Here is a 17,094-nt window from a genome sequence, read left to right on the forward strand (position 1 = left end):
GCCCCCCCACCCCCCCCTTGCACACACAGACACACACGCTACAGATACTTGCAATAACTGTCCATAGACACGCAGTCTATTCAGTAGCTGGTCCCTGGATCCCTTGGTTTCCCAGTTGCCTCACAGACACACACACATGCAAATAGATCTCTCTGGTAACTGGTCTAGACCTATGGCCTTACTGGTAGCTGACCCCCATACCCCATCATCTCTCCAGTAGCTGGCTTGGACCTCCTGGTTCTTCTAGTAGCCAACTCTCAGACCCTGTAGTCTCTCCGGTATCTGGCTCAGGCTTATACCCTGGCTCCCAAACCTCTTATCCTACTTACTGGCTAGTTTGGCTTGATATATGTTAGCAATCGCACACTGACATACATACCCACACAACATGTGTGCACTCCAGTCTCTCCAGTTGCTGGTACCACAGACACACGGACCCCTATGACTTGTGGTTCCCCACTCCAATTGCTGGCAGTTAGACCTCCATACACACACACATGCACACAGAGTTGACAGCCCCCTCGCCCAGGGGGTGAGTTTAATGACAAGACAGAACAGACTGTGCTGATCAAGCGCAGGGCATCGTCAGACAAATGCACTAACCAGACCTGTTTGCATGCGACCAGCCCCTTTTATCCCCTTATACCTCTATTTTCCCACGCTTGTTCCTCCCAAAATTGCCTAGATCCCTCCCTTTCCCTGCCTTTGGTTCCTCCCCTAAACGTTCCATAATAAGTCTTGCGTGATTCCAAAATGTTCTTCCTGGCATCCTATGTCCTGATTTCGGCTGGGATAGAGTTAATTTTCTTCCTAGTAGCTGGTGTAGTGCTGTGCTTTGGATTTTAGTATGAGAATAATACTGATAACACACTGATGTTTTGGCTGTTGCTAAATGGTGTTTACACTGGTCAAGTACTTTTTTTTTCCTTCAGCTCCTCATGCTCTGCCAGGTGCCCAAGAAATGGGAGGGGGCACAGCCAGGATAGTTGATCCAAACTGGCCAAAGGGCTATTCCATACCATATGATGTCATGCCCAGTATATAAACTGGGGGAGTTGGCCGGGGGGTAGCGATTGCTGCTCGGGGACTGGCTGGGCATCGGTTGGCGGGTAGTGAGCAGTTGTATCTTTTTTTTTTTTTTTTTTAATTTATTATTATTTTTTTTCCCCTTTTTTTCCCTCCCTTGGGTTTTGTTTCTCTCTCTCTCTCTCTCTCTCTCGTTGTTTTTCTTCTCATTATAATTCATTATTATTATTACTATAATTTTGCTCCAATTATTAAACTGTTCTTATCTCAACCCACGAGTTTTCTTACTTTTGCTCTTCCGATTCTCTCCCCCATCCCACCAGTGGGGAGTGAGTGAGTGGCTGTGTGGTGCTTAGCTGCTGGCTGGGGCTAAACCACGACAGTCCTTTTTCGGTGCCCAACGTGTGACACAAAGGGTTTGAGATAATGACAGATTAACCCGAGTGTATTAAGGAATTTAGATCTGTTAGTAGTTGCGGGCCACGATATTGATTCATCTGTTCTCGATATTGGTTTACCTGATCTGCACCATGCTCATTTTTTTGCTGTCCATGTTAAAGATGGGTGTTGGTTTTTGCAGTTTGCTGTGCTCTGCTTTAATTGGTGATGTTTTGCCTGTGAGATTTGTTATTAAAACAGTGACCTTGGGTTTATTTTGGTATCTAAGTGCTGTTCTGAAACCATTACTGTACATCGGGTACCACCTCATGGAGACAATTAGCAATTATACTTCTTCCTCTGAGAGGTTTTTTTTATGGAGGAAATACAGAATGGCACCTTCGCTACTTTATTCTACAATGTTTCCTCCTTCATTACAATAACTTTTCAGTATCTTGAACATCCTTGGGTAGGTAAGATACATCTATTGATATTGCTTGGGAATATTGTTTCAGTTTTGTCTAAGGTTAGTAAGCAATTTAAGAATATCATCCAGAGATCTGCCCCAAGGCCGGATAGTTATGAGTGGCAGGGTGTGTGGGATACAGCATGGGCAAACACCTAGTACGGTGGGCACCTGCAGTGTTTTGGAACTTCACCCCTGAACAAGTGCAGAATCCTGAAAAATTAGTAGAATATTTGGAAAAAGTATGTTGTCACCCTGACAATTCTAGGGAGACACAAATCACTGCAATGTGCTGGGGCCTGGCCCATGCCTACCAAGCCCTGTTCAACAGGATTCAGAACCCTCAAGGTTCTGATGACAAAATGACAGGCGCCGCAGCTGCTCCAGCCTCCCCTGTGACAGGCACTGGGGCTGCTCCGGACAACTCCGTTACAAGCACTGCGGTTCAAACAGGGAACAAACCCATGTCAGTATCAGTCGCCCCTATACATAAGAAGAAATCCTGGAAGCGAAAGTCAGCTTGTTTATAAAGGGAAGATGAAAGAGCATATGAAGAAAGTATCTCTTCCTCCCTTGTCTCAGCTGTGGAGAAACTGTCCAGGAAGGTCCAGCGACTCGAAGAAGATATGTCCTACTCCCCACCTGTATGGACCAGTGTCTCAGCTATTAGGAGTCAGTGTTCTTCTGCTCAAGAGAGAGGATATAGAGGGTACATACTATGGGGCACCCTATGGTTTTACGTGCGTGACCACGGAGAGGACATGAGGAAGTGGGATGGAAAACCTACCTCGACCCTAGACGCATGGGTGCGTGAGATGCAAGGAAAAACAATCCCCAAAGGGGGTTCTTCCAGGAAAACTGCTGCTCCGGTTTCCAGTGGACAGTTCCCCAGACAGAGTAAAAGGGCTGATCTTACTCCTGATTTTAATGAAGAAACTTCAGACTCATATACACAAGAAATGGGTAACGAATACTATGACCAGGATTAGGGGCGCCCTGCCTCCAGCCAGGTGGAGGAAAGGGACAACCGGGTTTACTGGACTGTGTGGATTCGATGGCCTGGCACATCAGACCCACAGGAGTATAAGGCTCTAGTAGACACCGGTGCACAGTGTACCCTAATGCCATCAAGCTATATAGGGGCAGAACCCATCTGTATTTCTGGAGTGACAGGGGGATCCCAACAGCTGACTGTATTGGAGGCCGGAGTGAGCCTAACTGGGAATGAGTGGCAGAAGCACCCCATTGTGACTGGCCCAGAGGCTCCGTGCATCCTTGGCATAGAGTACCTCAGGAGAGGGTATTTCAAGGACCCAAAAGGGTACCAGTGGGCTTTTGGTATAGCTGCCTTGGAGATGGAGGAAATTAAACAGCTGTCTACCTTGCCTGGTCTTTCAGAGGACCCTTCTGTTGTGGGGTTGCTGAGGGTTGAAGAACAACAGGTGCCCATTGCTACCACAACGGTGTACCAGAGGCAATATCGCACCAACCGAGACTCCCTGATTCCCATCCATAAAGTGATTCATCAACTGGAGAGCCAAGGAGTGATCAGTAAGACTCGTTCACCTTTTAACAGTTCTATATGGCCAGTGCAAAAGTCTAATGGAGAGTGGAGACTGACAGTAGAATATTGTGGCCTGAATGAAGTCACGCTGCCGCTGAGTGCTGCTGTGCCAGACATGCTGGAACTTCAATACGAACTGGAGTCAAAAGCAGCCAAAAGGTATGCTACAACTGATATTGCTAATGCGTTTTTCTCAATCCCTTTGGCAGCAGAGTGCAGGCCACAGTTTGCTTTCACTTGGAGGGGCGTTCAGTACACTTGGAATCGATTGCCCCAGGGGTGGAAACACAGCCCTACCATTTGCCATGGACTGATCCAGACTGCACTGGAACAGGGTGAAGCTCCGGAACATCTGCAATATATTGATGACATCATTGTGTGGGGCAATACAGCAGAGGAAGTTTTTGAGAAAGGGAAGAAAATAGTCCAAATCCTCCTGAAAGCTGGGACCTGCAGAGGAGATCCAGTTTTTAGGAATAAAATGGCAAGATGGATGTCGTCAGATCCCCATGGATGTGATTAACAAACTAACAGCCATGTCTCCACCGACTAGCAAAAAGGAAACACAAGCTTTCTCAGGCGTTGTGGGTTTTTGGAGAATGCATATTCCAAATTACAGTCTGATCATAAGCCCTCTCTACCAAGTGACCCGGAAGAAGAATGATTTCAAATGGGGCCCTGAGCAATGACAAGCCTTTGATCAAATTAAACGGGAGATAGTTCATGCAGTAGCCCTTGGGCCAGTCCGGGCAGGGCAAGATGTTTAGAATGTGCTCTACACTGCAGCCGGGGAGAATGGCCCTACCTGGAGCCTCTGGCAGAAAGCACCAGGGGAGACTCGAGGTCGACCCCTAGGGTTTTGGAGTCGGGGATACAGAGGATCCGAGGCCCGCTATACTCCAGCTGAAAAAGAGATATTGGCAGCATATGAAGGGGTTCGAGCTGCTTCGGAAGTGGTTGGTACTGAAGCACAACTCCTCCTGGCACCTCGACTGCCGGTGCTGGGCTGGATGTTCAAAGGGAGGGTCCCCTCTACACATCATGCAACTGATGCTACGTGGAGTAAGTGGGTTGCACTGATCACACAATGGGCTCGAATAGGAAACCCCAATCGCCCAGGAATCTTGGAAGTAATCATGGACTGGCCAGAAGGCAAGGATTTCGGAATATCACCAGAGGAGGAGGTGACGCCTGCTGAGGAGGCCCCACTGTACAATAAACTACCAGAAAATGAGAAGCAATATGCCCTGTTCACTGATGGGTCCTGTCATATTGTAGGAAAGCATCGGAGGTGGAAGGCTGCTGTATGGAGTCCTATGTGACAAGTGGTAGAAACTGCTGAAGGAGAAGGTGAATCGAGCCAATTTGCAGAAGTAAAGGACATCCATCTGGCTTTAGACATTGCTGAATGAGAAAAGTGGCCAGTGCTCTATCTCTATACTGACTCATGGATGGTGGCAAATGCCCTGTGGGGGTGGTTACAGCAATGGAAGCAGAACAATTGGCAGCGCAGAGGCAAACCCATCTGGGCTGCAGCATTGTGGCAAAACATTGCTGCCCAGGTAGAGAACCTGGTTGTAAAAGTACGTCACGTAGATGCTCGCATACCCAAGAGTTGGGCCACTGAAGAACATCAAAACAACCAGCAGGTGGATCAGGCTGCTCAGATTGAAGTGGCTCAGGTGGACCTGGACTGGCAACATAAGGGTGAATTATTTATAGCTTGGAGGGCCCATGACCCCTCAGGCCATCAAGGAAGAGATGCAACATATAGATGGGCTTGTGATCAAGGGATGGGCTTGTGATCGAGGGGTGGACTTGACCATGGACACTATTGCACAGGTTATCCATGAATGTGAAACATGCGCTGCAATTAACCAAGCCAAGTGGTTAAAGCCTCTGTGGTATGGAGGGTGATGGCTGAAATATCAATATGGGGAGGCCTGGCAGATCGATTCTATCACACTCCCACAAACCCACCAAGGCAAGCCCTATGTGCTTACAATGGTGGAAGCAACCACCAGATGGCTGGAAACATATTCCGTGCCCATGCCACCGCCCGGAACACTATCCTGGGCCTTGAAAAACAAGTCCTATGGCGACATGGCACCCCAGAAAGAATTGAGTCAGACAGTGGGACTCATTTCTGAAACAACCTCATAGACACCTGGGCCAAAGGGCATGGCATTGAGTGGGTATATCACATCCCCTATCATGCACCAGCCTCTGGGAAAATCGAATGATACAATGGACTGTTAAAGGCTACACTGCGAGCAATGGGTGGTGGGACATTCAAACATTGGGATACACATTTAGCAAAGGCCACCTGGTTAGTCAACACTAGAGGATCTGTCAATTGAGCTGGCCCTGCCCAATCAAAACTTTTATGCACTGTAGAAGGAGATAAGGTCCCTGTAGTATGCATAAAAAACGTGCTGGGGAAGACAGTCTGGGTTACTCCTGCCTCAGGCAAAGGCAAGCCCATTCGTGGGATTGCTTTTGCTCAAGGACCTGAGTGCACTTGGTGGGTAATGCGAAAGGATGGGGAAGTCTGCTGTGTACCTCAAGGGGATTTGATTTTGGGTGAGAATAGCCAATGAACTAAATGGTATGATGTTGATTGCTATATAATACTGTGTGTCATCACTTTTATGGTTGCTATACACCATATCAATGGTGTTTCAGTAAGGATCACCTAGATTAGTGAAGAATGAACTTTGATGAAACCAAGCAAAGTGCAGCAGTGATGGAACCAGAACTGGCTTCAGCATGCAACAATCCAACACCACACACCATCTCTTCTGCCCTGAAGGACTGTTATGACAGATGGAGCCCAAAGTCATGGACTAAATGAACTTAACAAACATTTTAGAAGGATGGCCCATAGACCAAGGGAATGATAATTGTGTGTACATATATATATATATCAAGAGACAGGAAAAGTGGTGGTGGTTAATTGTATTAGAAAGGGTAGAACCTGGGCATGACGTAGATGGTATAGAATAAGGGGTGGATACTGTCCTGGTTTCGGCTGGGATAGTTAATTTTCTTCCTAGTAGCTGGTATAGTGCTGTGCTTTGGATTTTATTATGAGAATAATATTGATAACACACTGATGTTTTGGCTGTTGCTAAGGGGTGTTTATACTAGTCAAAGTTTTTTTCAGCTCCCCATGCTCTGCCAGGTGCTCAAGAAGCTGGGAGGGGGCACAGCCAGGATAGTTGATCCAAACTGGCCAAAGGGCTATTCCATACCATATGATGTCATGCCCAGTATATAAACTGGGGGAGTTGGCTGGGGGGTAGCGATTGCTGCTCGGGGACTGGCTGGGCGTCGGTTGGCGGGTAGTGAGCGGTTGTATCTTTTTTTTTTTTTTAATTTATTATTATTTTTTTCCCTTTTTTTCCCTCCCTTGGGTTTTGTTCCTCTCTCTCTTGTTGTTTTCCTTCTCATTACAGTTCATTATTATTATTACTATTATTTTGTTCCAATTATTAAACTGTTCTTATCTCAACCCACGAGTTTTCTTACTTTTGCTATTCCGATTCTCTTCCCCATCCCACCGGTGGGGAGTGAGCGAGCGGCTGCGTGGTGCTTAGCTGCCAGCTGGGGCTAAACCACGACAGAGTCCTATACCCTAGTAGGCAGTAACCCCCCTCAGTCTGTAGGTGCTTGGGAGAGCTGCTCCCGTTGGCTCATCGGGTGGGTTTCACACTGGAGCTGAGGCTCTCCTTGGGACAGCCCTGGGAGGAGCCGGGGCAGGGGCTCTGTCTGTGATTAGGTTATTGGGGTTCCTCCACCTGCCATTGTGCCTGTGCTCCTTTGTGTTTACAGAGATTTGCTTTTAATAGCATAATCTAACATTAAGTTGGCATTAATAAATCATATAGTTCCCATACTTAACAACAATCATGTGAAAATTAAATACTGTGTATTCAAATAAGCAGAAAAACTGTACACAGGAAAATTTACTGTTGATTTGTAGAATATAGTTAGGCCAGAAAGAATAAGCTAACTTTTTCTCACTATTTTTTGGATTAAACTGTAGTCCATCAGTCACATTGTCAGCAGCATCAGGATGTCAACAGTATCAGGAAATCTGAACTCAAAATGTTTGGAAGCTGGGAGGGCAGAAGAGGGAAACATTGCTATAGGTTTGTTCTGATCTTATTCTTCCTGGGTATTTGCCTCTGGTCCCTTCTGGAGACAGAAGAAAGGGAAAGATGGTCTTGGTCTGAAAGGGTATAGCTGTTCTTATGCACTAACTGGGCCATGTATTTTTTAACTAGATATGTTTATTAACCAGAACAATGGTATTTTCCATAGGTCTTACTCGAGGGACAGAAAGAGAACTGTGCACTCTGATTTCTCTTCCTGTTTGCTCATAACCGGAAGCATAATCCCTTGGTTTTGGTTTTTTTTTTTATATATATAACCATGTGTGGTGGGTTAGCCTTGGCCAGCAGCCAAATGTCCACCCAGCCGCTAGCTCACTGCCCCTCCTCAACAGGACATGGGGAGAAAATAGGATGAAAAAGCTCTTGAGGTGAGATAAAGACAGGGAGATAGCTTACCAATTAATGTTACGGACAAAACAGACTTGACTTGGGGAAAAGGATTTTTATTTATTTAATTATTAAAATAGATTTGGATAGTGAGAAACAAAGACAAAAAAAAAAAAAAAGCATGGTGTTCTCCATGGGCTGCAGGGGAATACTTGCTCTGGTGCCCGGAGCACCTCTTCCCTCTCCTTCTTCTCTGACCTTGGTGTTTGCACTACTGTTTTTCACTTTTCTTCACTCTTCTTCCCTCCCAACCCCGGCCCCGCTTGTCCAGCATTTGGCTCAGATCTGACCTGCAGTGGAACTATTGCTGAGCTGGCTGGAACTGGCTGTGTCAGGTACAGGGCAGCCCCTGACCTTCTCTTTTCCCTCTTCTCACAGAGGTCACCCCTGCAGTCCTGCCCCCTCCTGCTACCAAAGCCTTGCCACTTAAACCCAATACACCACGTATACCATAAATGATTGCTGCCTGTAGAAAAATTAGTATGATGTCACAAGCAGGATTTTTACTTGAAGTAAAAATATACCAGTAAGGAATTGATTCCTTTAATGGAATCTTTGTGTTTGAAGGGAAACAGCATTTGGGACATTCCAGTATAGCAGCAACTGAAAGGCAAAAGGTTGGGTTAATAATTTGGCCTAAGCCGCAGGCTGTACTGTTCTAAGTCGGTCTGCTTTGTTATATGACGTCAACACAGTTCATTTGTTTCTGTTTGGACAATTTTCCTCCAGTTTGTAGTAATTGACATTGTCCAAACAGCTCATAAGGAATCAGAAAAAGAAAAGGAAGCAGCAGGAAGGGGGATAAAAATTCTCATGTTGTGCTCTGCTTTCCAAAAATCTGATTCCAGGGATAGAGAGTCCCACTGTATTTACTTATAATAGGTAGTATGAGAAGTTTATATGCTTCTTTATATATTTGTGTAAATTTTTGTTTTATATTTCTTTGATTTTTTTTTTTTAGTAGCTCTATATATATTTTTTTTTTTTTACAGCCTACTGATGGCTTGCATGAAAAAGGAATGGTTGAAGATGTTCATTGTAGCTCTATGAAGAGTATGAGACCTCCTCACCCTGGAATGGGCCCACCTCAGAGTCCAATGGACCAACATAATCAAGGTTTATATGTTATGCATGCAATATGATTTTTGGGGCCCTTTTGTGCTACAGGAAGTCACAAGTTCCTTGGAACAAGTTTCTTACACTTTCTCTGTGCTCTGTTTGGAAAAGATAAATTGTGATATTGAGGGGAGTAGAGGAATAACTTAATTATCTTGCTTTTTGGAGTGTTCATCAAACATGTACTGAAAAAAAGGGGTAATGTAAGGGTTTGGGTAAGGTTAATCTGTGACCTGGGTAACTTTCTACGATCTTCAGCAAATCATTAAAGTCCATTATAGATTTCAGTTCCCATTTTTAAAACAATTTTCTTGTTTTTTTTATGTCAGTGTTGTAAACATAAGTGCATTGAAGAGTTTGATTGGTTTGAATCCTATGGTGAAGGAATCATAAGAGAGAAATCAAACCATCCTGGAGTGGCCTTATTTAATATCTGCCGTGTTTGGTCAAGTACTCTTTGTAGGTTTTGCCAAAAATTTGTGCCCCAAAACAGAAACAAAATAGAAGCTAATTTCATCATATGTCTTCGTGTCCTTTAGTTCACAAGGTAAAAGGAAATGTATTCTATAAGCAGTTCAGTATGTTGAAGATTTAACTGACAACACCTACTTTCATTAATTAGTTTAGTAGGTGAGGTTCTGTATATTGCATAACTAGTTGTATTACAGCAATATCTAAAGACCCTGACTAGAATTAGGAGCCCTGTTTTACCAGTCCCTGTACAAATCTGTTAAGAGATGGTAGCTTTTTTTGATGTGTTTTTGTGTTTGTTAGATTAGATAAGACAAATGGTGGGAAGAGAAAACAGGTATAGATTAGCAGAATGTCTTTGCTTGAACTGCTGTGTGACTCTGGGCTGTGACTGGGATCCTGGTCAATACTCGTTCCTGTACCTTGAGCATTGGAAAGTACTGTTTTTCAGTTACACCTTTCACTACCAATTAAGTGAAATAGAACTGACTTCTGAAGGTACAAATTCTCCATCAGTTTAAAGTGTTTTTCTGCTGATTTCAGTGGAATTTAAGCATGCTTATCTGAGAGCAAAATCTTACCCGAGTATGCATTCAGAGACAGTTTTACTTGTAACAGATGTGTTTCCTAAAATGAACAGAATGTTTACTCTGAAAATGAAAACTAGTACCTAGTTTTCATTACCTAGGTACGATGTACTAGGTACTATAGTACTAGGGTACTATATGCATCTCTGATTTAAGTTGTCTTTATAGCTCTGCGTTTTAAATAGCAATGAATTAATACTTTTGTAATGCAGAGCATTGCATAGATATATGGTTTATATTAGGCCCAGATGAAAGTGGCAGAAAATTCACATGAACTCTGGGGAACTTACTTGTGATAACAAGGTGTCCTGGTTTCAGCTGGGATAGAGTTAATTTTCTTCCTAGTAGCTGGTATAGTGCTGTGGTTTGGATTTTAGTATGAGAACAATAGTGATAACACACTGATGTTTTGGCTGTTGCTAAGTGGTGTTTACACTGGTCAAGGACTTTTCAGCTTCCCATGCTCTGCCAGGTGCACAAGAAGCTGGGAGGGGGCACAGCCAGGATAGTTGATCCAAACTGGCCAAAGGGCTATTCCATACCATATGACGTCATGCTCAGTATATAAACTGGGGGAGTTGGCCGGGGGGCAGCAATTGCTGCTCAGGGACTGGCTGGGCATTGGTCGGTGGGTGGTGAGTGGTTGTATCACTTGTTTTTTTTTTTTCCCTTGGGTTTTGTTCCTCTCTCTTGTTGTTTTCCTCCTATTACAATTTGTTATTATTATTATTTCGTTTTCCCAATTATTAAACTGTTCTTATCTCAACCCACAAGCTTTCTTACTTTTGCTCTTCCGATTCTCTCCCCCATCCCCTTGGGAGGGGGGAGGGTGAGCGAGCGGCTGTGTGGTACTTAATTGCCGATTGGGGCTAAACCACAACAGTCCTTTTTCGGTGCCCAACGTGGGGCAATAAGGGTTTGAGATAATAACAGATTAACCAGAGCGTATTAAGGAATTTAGATCTGTTAGTAGTTGCGGGCCACGATATTGATTCATCTGTTCTCGATATTGGTTTACCTGATCTGCACCATGCTCATTTTTTTGCTATACATGTTAAAGATCAGTGTTGGTTTTTGCAGTTTGCTGTGCTCTGCAGTGATTGGTGATGTTTTGCCTGGGAGATTTGTTATTAAAACAATGACCTTGGGTTTATTTTGGTATCTAAGTGCTGTTCTGAAACCATTACTGTACATCGGGTATCACCTTATGGAGACAATTAGCAATTATACTTCTTCCTCTGAGAGTTTTTTTTTTATGGAGGAAATACAGAATGGCACCTTCGCTACTTTATTCTACAATGTTTCCTCCTTTGTTACAATAACTTTTCAGTATCTTGAACATCCTTGGGTAGGTAAGATACATCTATTGATATTGCTTGGGAATATTGTTTCAGTTTTGTCTAAGGTTAGTAAGCAATTTAAGAATATCATCCAGAGATCTGCCCCAAGGCCGGATAGTTATGAGTGGCAGGGTGTGTGGGATACAGCATGGGCAAACACCTAGTACGGTGGGCACCTGCAGTGTTTTGGAACTTCACCCCTGAACAAGTGCAGAATCCTGAAAAATTAGTAGAATATTTGGAAAAAGTATGTTGTCACCCTGACAATTCTAAGGAGATACAAATCACTGCAATGTGTTGGGTCCTGGCCCATGCCTACCGAGCCCTGTTCAACAGGATTCAGAACCCTCAAGGTTCTGATGACAAAACGACAGGCACTGCGGCTACTCCGGACCCTCCTGTGACAGGCACTGCGGCTACTCCGGACCCCCCTGCGACAGATAATGCAGTTGAACCAGGGAACCAACTTGTGTCAGTATCAGTCACCCCTATACATAAGAAGAAATCTTGGAAGCGAAAGTCAGCTCGTTTAGAAAGGGAAGATGAAAAGAGCAGGGCCATCACAGGGAGAGGAAGAGGAAGAAGTTGTGGATGAGATGGAAACTACCCAATCCCTATCCCTGAGTGAGCTGCGAGATATGCGGAAAGATTTCGGCCGTCGTCCAGGGGAGCACATTGTCACCTGGCTGCTCCGATGCTGGCATAGTGGGGCCAGTAGCCTGGAATTAGAGGGTAAGGAAGCCAAGCAGCTGGGATCTATTTCTAGGGAAGGGGGCATTGACAAAGTGATTGGAAAAGGGGCACCAGCCCTCAGTCTCTGGAGGCGACTCCTGTCAGCTATGAAGGAAAGATATCCCTTCAAGGAAGATGTTGTATATCACCCTGGGAAATGGACCACCATGGAGAAATGTGTCCTGTACCTGAGGGAATTAGCCATGCTGGAGGTGATTTATGGTGACCTGGGTGACGAGCAGTTACCCAGAGATCCAGATGAGGTCCAGTGCACACGACCCATGTGGTGGAAGTTGGTACGGAATGCACCCCATCGCTGTGTGCCAGCTCATCGGCAATACTGACGTGGAAAGACGGAGAGGGTCCAACAGCGGATGAAGCGGCTAGTCACCTCCAGGAATACTAAGAAAGTATCTCTTCCTCCCTTGTCTCAGCTGTGGAGAAACTGTCCCGGAAGGTCCAGCGACTCGAAGAAGATAGGTCCTACTCCCCACCTGTATGAACCAGTGTCTCAGCTATTAGGAGTCAGCGTTCTTCTGCTCAAGAGAGAGGATATAGAGGGTACACACCATGGGGCACCCTATGGTTTTACGTGCGTGACCACGGAGAGGACATGAGGAAGTGGGATGGAAAACCTACCTCGACCCTAGAGGCACGGGTACGTGAGATGCAAGGAAAAACAATCCCCAAAGGGGGTTCTTCCAGGAAAACTGCTGCTCTGGTTTCCAGTGGACAGTTCCCCAGACAGAGTAAAAGGGCTGATCTTACTCCTGATTTTAATGAAGAAACTTCAGACTCATATACACAAGAAATGGGTAACGAATACTATGACCAGGATTAGGGGCGCCCTGCCTCCAGCCAGGTGGAGGAAAGGGACAACCGGGTTTACTGGACTGTGTGGATTCGATGGCCTGGCACATCAGACCCACAGGAGTATAAGGCTCTAGTAGACACCGGTGCACAGTGTACCCTAATGCCATCAAGCTATACAGGGGCAGAACCCATCTGTATTTCTGGAGTGATAGGGGGATCCCAACAGCTGACTGTATTGGAGGCCGGAGTGAGCCTAACTGGGAATGAGTGGCAGAAGCACCCCATTGTGACTGGCCCAGAGGCTCCGTGCATCCTTGGCATAGAGTACCTCAGGAGAGGGTATTTCAAGGACCCAAAAGGGTACCAGTGGGCTTTTGGTATAGCTGCCTTGGAGATGGAGGAAATTAAGCAGCTGTCCACCTTGCCCGGTCTTTCAGAGGACCCTTCTGTTGTGGGGTTGCTGAGGGTTGAAGAACAACAGGTGCCCATTGCTACCACAACGGTGCACCGGAGGCAATATTGTACCAACCGAGACTCCCTGATTCCCATCCATAAAGTGATTCATCAACTGGAGAGCCAAGGAGTGATCAGTAAGACTCGTTCACCTTTTAACAGTTCTATATGGCCAGTGCAAAAGTCTAATGGAGAGTGGAGACTGACAGTAGACTATCGTGGCCTGAATGAAGTCACGCCACCGCTGAGTGCTGCTGTGCCAGACATGCTGGAACTGCAATACGAACTGGAGTCAAAAGCAGCCAAATGGTATGCTACAACTGATATTGCTAATGCGTTTTTCTCAATCCCTTTGGCAGCAGAGTGCAGGCCACAGTTTGCTTGCACTTGGAGGGGCGTTCAGTACACCTGGAATTGATTGCCTCAGGGGTGGAAACACAGCCCCACCATTTGCCATGGACCCCTTCCCCCCCTGGTGTAGTGTAGTCTTTAACAGTCCATTTTATTGTTCGATTTTCCCGGAGGCTGGTGCATGATAGGGGATGTGATATACCCACTCAATGCCATGCTCTTTGGCCCAGGTGTCTGTGAGGTTGTTTCAAAAATGAGTCCTGTTGTCTGACTCAGTTCTCTCTGGGGTGCCATGTTGCCATAAGACTTGCTTTTCAAGGCCTAGGATAGTGTTCCGGGTGGTGGCATGGGGCACAGGATATGTTTCCAGCCATCCGGTGGTTGCTTCCACCATTGTAAGCACATGGCGCTTGCCTTGGCGGGTTTGTGGGAGTGTGATAGAATCGATCTGCCAGGCCTCCCCATATTGATATTTCAGCCATCACCCTCCATACCACAGAGGCTTTAACCACTTGGCTTGGTTAATTGCAGCGCATATTTCACATTTATGGATAACCTGTGCAATAGTGTCCATGGTCAAGTCTACCCCTCGGTCACAAGCCCATCTATATGTTGCATCTCTTCCTTGATGGCCTGAGGTGTCATGGGCCCTCCAAGCTATAAATAATTCACCCTTATGTTGCCAGTCCAGGTCCACCTGAGCCACTTCAATCTGAGCAGCCTGATCCACCTGCTGGTTGTTTTGATGTTCCTCAGTGGCCTGACTCTTGGGTATGTGAGCATCTATGTGACATACTTTTACAACCAGGTTCTCTACCCGGGCAGCAATATTTTGCCACAATGCGACAGCCCAGATGGGTTTGCCTCTGCGCTGCCAGTTGCTCTGCTTCCATTGCTGTAACCACCCCCACAGGGCATTTGCCACCATCCATGAGTCAGTACAGAGATAGAGCACTGGCCACTTTTCTCATTCAGCAGTGTCTAAAGCCAGATGGATGGCCTTTACTTCTGCAAATTGGCTTGATTCACCTTCTCCTTCAGCAGTTTCTACCACTTGTCGCATAGGACTCCATACAGCAGCTTTCCATCTCCCATGTTTTCCTACAAGACAACAGGACCCATCAGTGAACAGGGCATATTGCTTCTCATTTTCTGGTAGTTTATTGTACAGTGGGGCCTCCTCAGCAGGCGTCACCTCCTCCTCTGGTGATATTCTGAAATCCTTGCCTTCTGGCCAGTCCATGATTACTTCCAAGATCCCTGGGTGATTGGGGTTTCCTATCTGAGCCTGTTGTGTGATCAGTGCAACCCACTTACTCCACGTAGCATCAGTTGCATGATGTGTAGAGGGGACCCTCCCTTTGAACATCCAGCCCAGCACCTGCAGACGGGGTGCCAGGAGGAGCTGGGCTTCAGTACCAACCACTTCCGAAGCAGCTCGAACCCCTTCATATGCTGCCAATATCTCTTTTTCAGCTGGAGTATAGCGAGCCTCAGATCCTCTGTATCCCCGACTCCAAAACCCTAGGGGTCAATGTAGCGGATTGATGCATGGACTCCGATAGAGTGTAAATCGAAGACCTCTTATTGAAATATTCCATGTTTATATACTTTCTAATCGTTTACACCGGTGCTACTGAGAGAACTCTTATTGGTTTATATGTCTTGTTCACGCGTCCTTCATGCGTCCCTTCAGCTATCTTCTTGCAACCTTGCAGTTCCTTCCTTCACAACAAAAGTCACGCGCTCGCCTACCTCCCTCCAATCCCGTCCACCCCTGCTCCAGACGCGCAGCCTCCTTCCCTCAGACATGACCCGGACCCTCAGTACTTCAATCTTGTTAACCCTTTCACTCCCGCAATGCCTAATTCCTCCTCAGGTCGACCTCGAGTCTCCCCTGGTGCTTTCTGCCAGAGGCTCCGGGTAGGGCCATTCTCCCCGGCTGCAGTGTAGAGCACATTCTAAACATCTTGCCCTGCCCGGACTGGCCCAAGGGCTACTGCATGAACTATCTCCCGTTTAATTTGTTCAAAGGCTTGTTGTTGCTCAAGGCCCCATTTGAAATCGTTCTTCTTCCAGGTCACTTGATAGAGAGAGCTTACGATCAGACTGTAATTTGGAATATGCATTCTCCAAAACCCCACAACGCCTGAGAAAGCTTGTGTTTCCTTTTTGCTAGTTGGTGGAGACATGGCTGTTATTTTGTTGATCATATCCATTGGGATCTTATGACATCCATCTTGCCATTTTATTCCTAAAAACTGGATCTCCTGTGCAGGTCCCTTGACCTTACTTTGTTTTATGGCAAAACCAGCTTTCAGGATGCTTTGGACTATTTTTTTCCCTTTCTCAAAAACTTCTTCTGCTGTATTGCCCCATATGATGATGTCATCAATGTATTGCAGGTGTTCTGGAGCTTCACCCTGTTCCAGTGCCGTCTGGATCAAAAAAAAGGACTGTTGTGGTTTAGCCCCAGTCGGCAATTAAGTACCACACAGCCACTCGCTCACTCCCCCCCCCGGTGGCATGGGGGAGAGAATTGGAAGAGCAAAAGTAAGAAAACTTGTGGGTTGAGATAAGAACAGTTTAATAATTAGAACAACAACAACAAAAATAATAAATTGTAATGAGAAGGAAAACAACAAGAGAGCAAGAGAGGAATAAAACCCAGGAGAAAAAAAAAACAGTGATACAACCGCTCACGACCTGCCGACTGATGCCCGGCCAGTCCCCAAGCAGCGATCTGTACCCCCTGGCCAACTCCCCCAGTTTATATACTGGGCATGACATCGTATTGTATGGAATAGCCCTTTGGCCAGTTTGGGTCATCTGTCCTGGCCGTGCCCCCTCCCAGCTTCTTGTGCGCCTGGCAGAGTATGGGAATCTGAAAAGTCCTTGACTTAGTATAAGCACTGCTTAGCAACAACTAAAACATCAGTGCGTTATCACGTTATTCTCATGCTAAATCCAAAACACAGCACTATACCAGCTACTAGGAAGAAAATTAACTCTATCCCAGCCAGAACCAGGACAATCACCAGCAATATATTTATGAATATATGTATAAGCAATTTTGATATTAATCTCTCTATTGAATAACCTCAGTAATTTTAGCTTTTTACCCTTAATGTCTCTTATTCTCCCTTTTCATTCTTTCCTCAACTTTTTCTTTCTATCTTTCCCTTAGGTTTCTTATTTTTTCTTATTTTCAACAGGGTCTTCTTGTCTTTTT

The 17,094-nt window shown here is 45.7% G+C and overlaps 1 protein-coding gene across 8 annotated transcripts in view; it reads left to right on the forward strand.

The window, feature by feature from the left end:
* Nucleotides 1-17,094, forward strand: part of LOC140650456 (probable global transcription activator SNF2L2) — a 180,946-nt gene that overhangs the window by 23,075 nt on the left and 140,777 nt on the right. For all 8 annotated transcript variants that reach the window (XM_072858700.1, XM_072858698.1, XM_072858701.1 and 5 more), the window contains one exon: nt 8,992-9,115. In XM_072858700.1, coding sequence (XP_072714801.1) covers nt 8,992-9,115 — 124 coding nt within the window. The remainder of the gene's footprint in view (nt 1-8,991; nt 9,116-17,094) is intronic.

Source organism: Ciconia boyciana, chromosome 4, assembly GCF_034638445.1.
Source record: "Ciconia boyciana chromosome 4, ASM3463844v1, whole genome shotgun sequence".
Classification (NCBI taxonomy): Eukaryota; Metazoa; Chordata; class Aves; order Ciconiiformes; family Ciconiidae; genus Ciconia; species Ciconia boyciana.